Source organism: Falco punctatus (genome assembly GCF_963210335.1).
Source record: "Falco punctatus genome assembly, chromosome: 9".
Lineage (NCBI taxonomy): Eukaryota > Metazoa > Chordata > Aves > Falconiformes > Falconidae > Falco > Falco punctatus.
In genome coordinates this window covers 1,890,001-1,892,500 of record NC_137589.1, presented here as the reverse complement: position 1 = coordinate 1,892,500, position 2,500 = coordinate 1,890,001, and the positions used below count along the sequence as shown (strand labels likewise).

Below are 2,500 nucleotides of genomic sequence, written 5' to 3'. Positions count from 1 at the left end.
TTAAGCCTGTAACTGCGACGGCGTGCAGCCCCACCTGCGGTTCCCACCTTTGCAGCTGACTACAACACAACGTTGGCTTTCAAGATACATCGCCAGCACCAAAACCACCGTGGTCACTACCATCCCATTTGGTAGCGCTGGTAAAAATCCAATCAGGATGATCAAGAAAATGTAAATAGGCTCTCCCTTGTCAGCCAGAAGTGAGGCACCCAGGTGTGAATGCGAGCATTGGTTTTGCTCGGGTTGTGATTTCTTTGGGGACAGATGGAAGATAGGAATCTCAGATGCTACCTTCACTTAAAAGTTCATTTCAGTGATAGATCTTAGGCAGACAGAAAAACATATCCACGATGCGTTAACTGTTTAAAACGTCCTAGCTGAAAACTACCCAGGAACACACTTTTCCCATTAGATCTAAATTAATAGATAGAAACAGTTGCAGCCTAGTGGGAAAATATTCATCAAAATGCACATCATCTGCACATCATCTGTAATCTGCATTATCTACCCAGTAAGCAGCAAGAACTCTCCCCGAATCCCTGCAGTCTGTCGAGTAAACAGTTAAAGGCTCTTTGTTTTCAAAAGAGAGATTGATTCATCAGATCAGATTTATTACCTAGAATCCTCATCCGAAAGTACAGTAAATTAAATTGCTATTTCTCCCTTTCCCCTCCCAGCACCTCAGTTAAATTCATTCTTAAATGCCAGAAAAACTGTAATACACATTTTAGATAAAAAGCCAGCAATACTTCATCCCAAAGTAAGAGATTTCATATTAAAACAATTGGAAACCACGCGGTTCTGACTTTTTCTTGTGCTCTTGTAAATTCAAATCAAATGTATTTAAAAGAATTGGCACAAATAAATCATTCGCAGGCTCGTGAGTTTGCATCCCAAGTTTCAGGTCTGAAAGAATTTTGAGTGCCAGATTGTGAGTAAGGTTGGATAAAGTTATTTGGATCCAGAAACAGCTACTTGAACTGGTGCCTGAAACTTCAACTGAACGTTTAGGGAAGTTCAAGAAGTTTGGATAGATAGTCTGAAAAATATTTTTCATCACTGAATACTTCTTAACTCCTTTTTCTGGCTGGAGAAGGGTAGGAAATACCGTTGTTAATCTATTTCTGGCCAAAATGAAAACAGGAAGTGACAGGCATCTTGTGAAAGAGCTTGATCCCATGAGACATTGAGACATTTTCAAGACCCAAGAGGCTTGGATAGGCACCAGAGCTTCTGGGTGCCCATAAGAACAGGTATTTTGAGGTCCAGCTACCACCAGTTAAATTTCCTGCAAGACACATCCTATTTTTTAACAGCAGTGTAAATATTCACATTTTGCACTGTCTGTATGGCCATAAGAGACAGGAGCTGTTATCCCAAAGAGAGTAAGGAAACCGTACACTTACCAGTGTAGACGAATCGGCCAGGAGCACCTTTGCAGAACTGTTTGGATTTGTAGGAGAGAGTTACTTCAACAACTCCTGGAATGTGCCGTGGTGGTGTTTGAACTCTGATGGCGTGGGGTGTTATCAGCTATAAAAATCGTACAGAAAACATACCTTAAATCAAGATGGCACTGATAAGACTGATGCCAGCCAGTTTACACAATTACAAAAATTACTTTCAATCGGACTCATCGTCTCAAAATTCTCCCTTCTTGCCGTCACATTCAAAGATATGGGTTCTACAAGTTTTGTTAAGAAAAAGCTCTGTAAATGATCCTTGGTTTTCGTTTGCAGGAAAGGCCACAGGGCATCATTCATATGAAAATTGCCTCCATATGTCTCCTTAAGGCTACTTCTAGTAATTTTAACACTAATTGTCCAATTGTACTGGGAGACCTCCTACAGCAAGTCTTCCACTAGAGGGCCATGATGTGCCTCAAGTATATTTCTCGCCGTGTAGTCAATTGTCACATGTGAATTCATGGTTAAAAAGGCACTGTGAAACAAAATCTCATGATACCTCATGTCAATAGCCTATTGACAGCTTGTTAAAATCATTCATGGAAAAATGTTACAGTTCAAAGCCCACCAATTTAGATAGCTTACCTCACTCCAGACCAACATAGTTCCAAATACGACTTGTAAGCCATCAAAGAAGTTGTCTCCGATTATGATGACAGTAGCCCCACCAGTAGTCCAGCCTTCACTAGGACTGATGGCCTTTATGCACGGAGTAGCTGCTTGTACAAGACAGAAAATCAAGACCTTAATACCCCTTCTTTCCCGACAAGAGGTCTCTTCACCAATGACAAACCATGCAAAGCACAACAGAAGGAAAGTGCATGATTTCTCAAGGAGGCATACAAAGGGCAATCATATATCAGCATGTTGATGTATTTAAAGCAAACTATTAAATGTTTTATAAAGCAAAGACCAAGCAGCAGAACACTGGTGAGCAAGAAAAAACTGGCTTGATATAGCAAATTGTATGTCAGGGCAAATATGGCTATTACAAATGATTAAGCATCGCATGCATGTGGCATGTCGATTTATCT

General features: G+C 40.5%; 1 protein-coding gene across 13 annotated transcripts in view; it reads right to left on the bottom strand.

Moving 5' to 3' along the window:
- EBF3 (EBF transcription factor 3) overlaps positions 1-2,500 on the bottom strand; it is a 143,940-nt gene that overhangs the window by 55,583 nt on the left and 85,857 nt on the right. For 11 of the 13 annotated variants that reach the window (XM_080403429.1, XM_080403438.1, XM_080403430.1 and 8 more), the window contains exons 9-10: positions 2,052-2,182; positions 1,407-1,533 (exon numbers count right to left, since the gene is read on the bottom strand). In XM_080403429.1, coding sequence (XP_080259555.1) covers positions 1,407-1,533; positions 2,052-2,182 — 258 coding nt within the window. Of the gene's footprint in view, positions 1-1,406; positions 1,534-2,051; positions 2,186-2,500 lie in introns of all 13 variants that reach the window. The other 2 variants (XM_080403432.1, XM_080403434.1) reach the window with 1 other exon arrangement.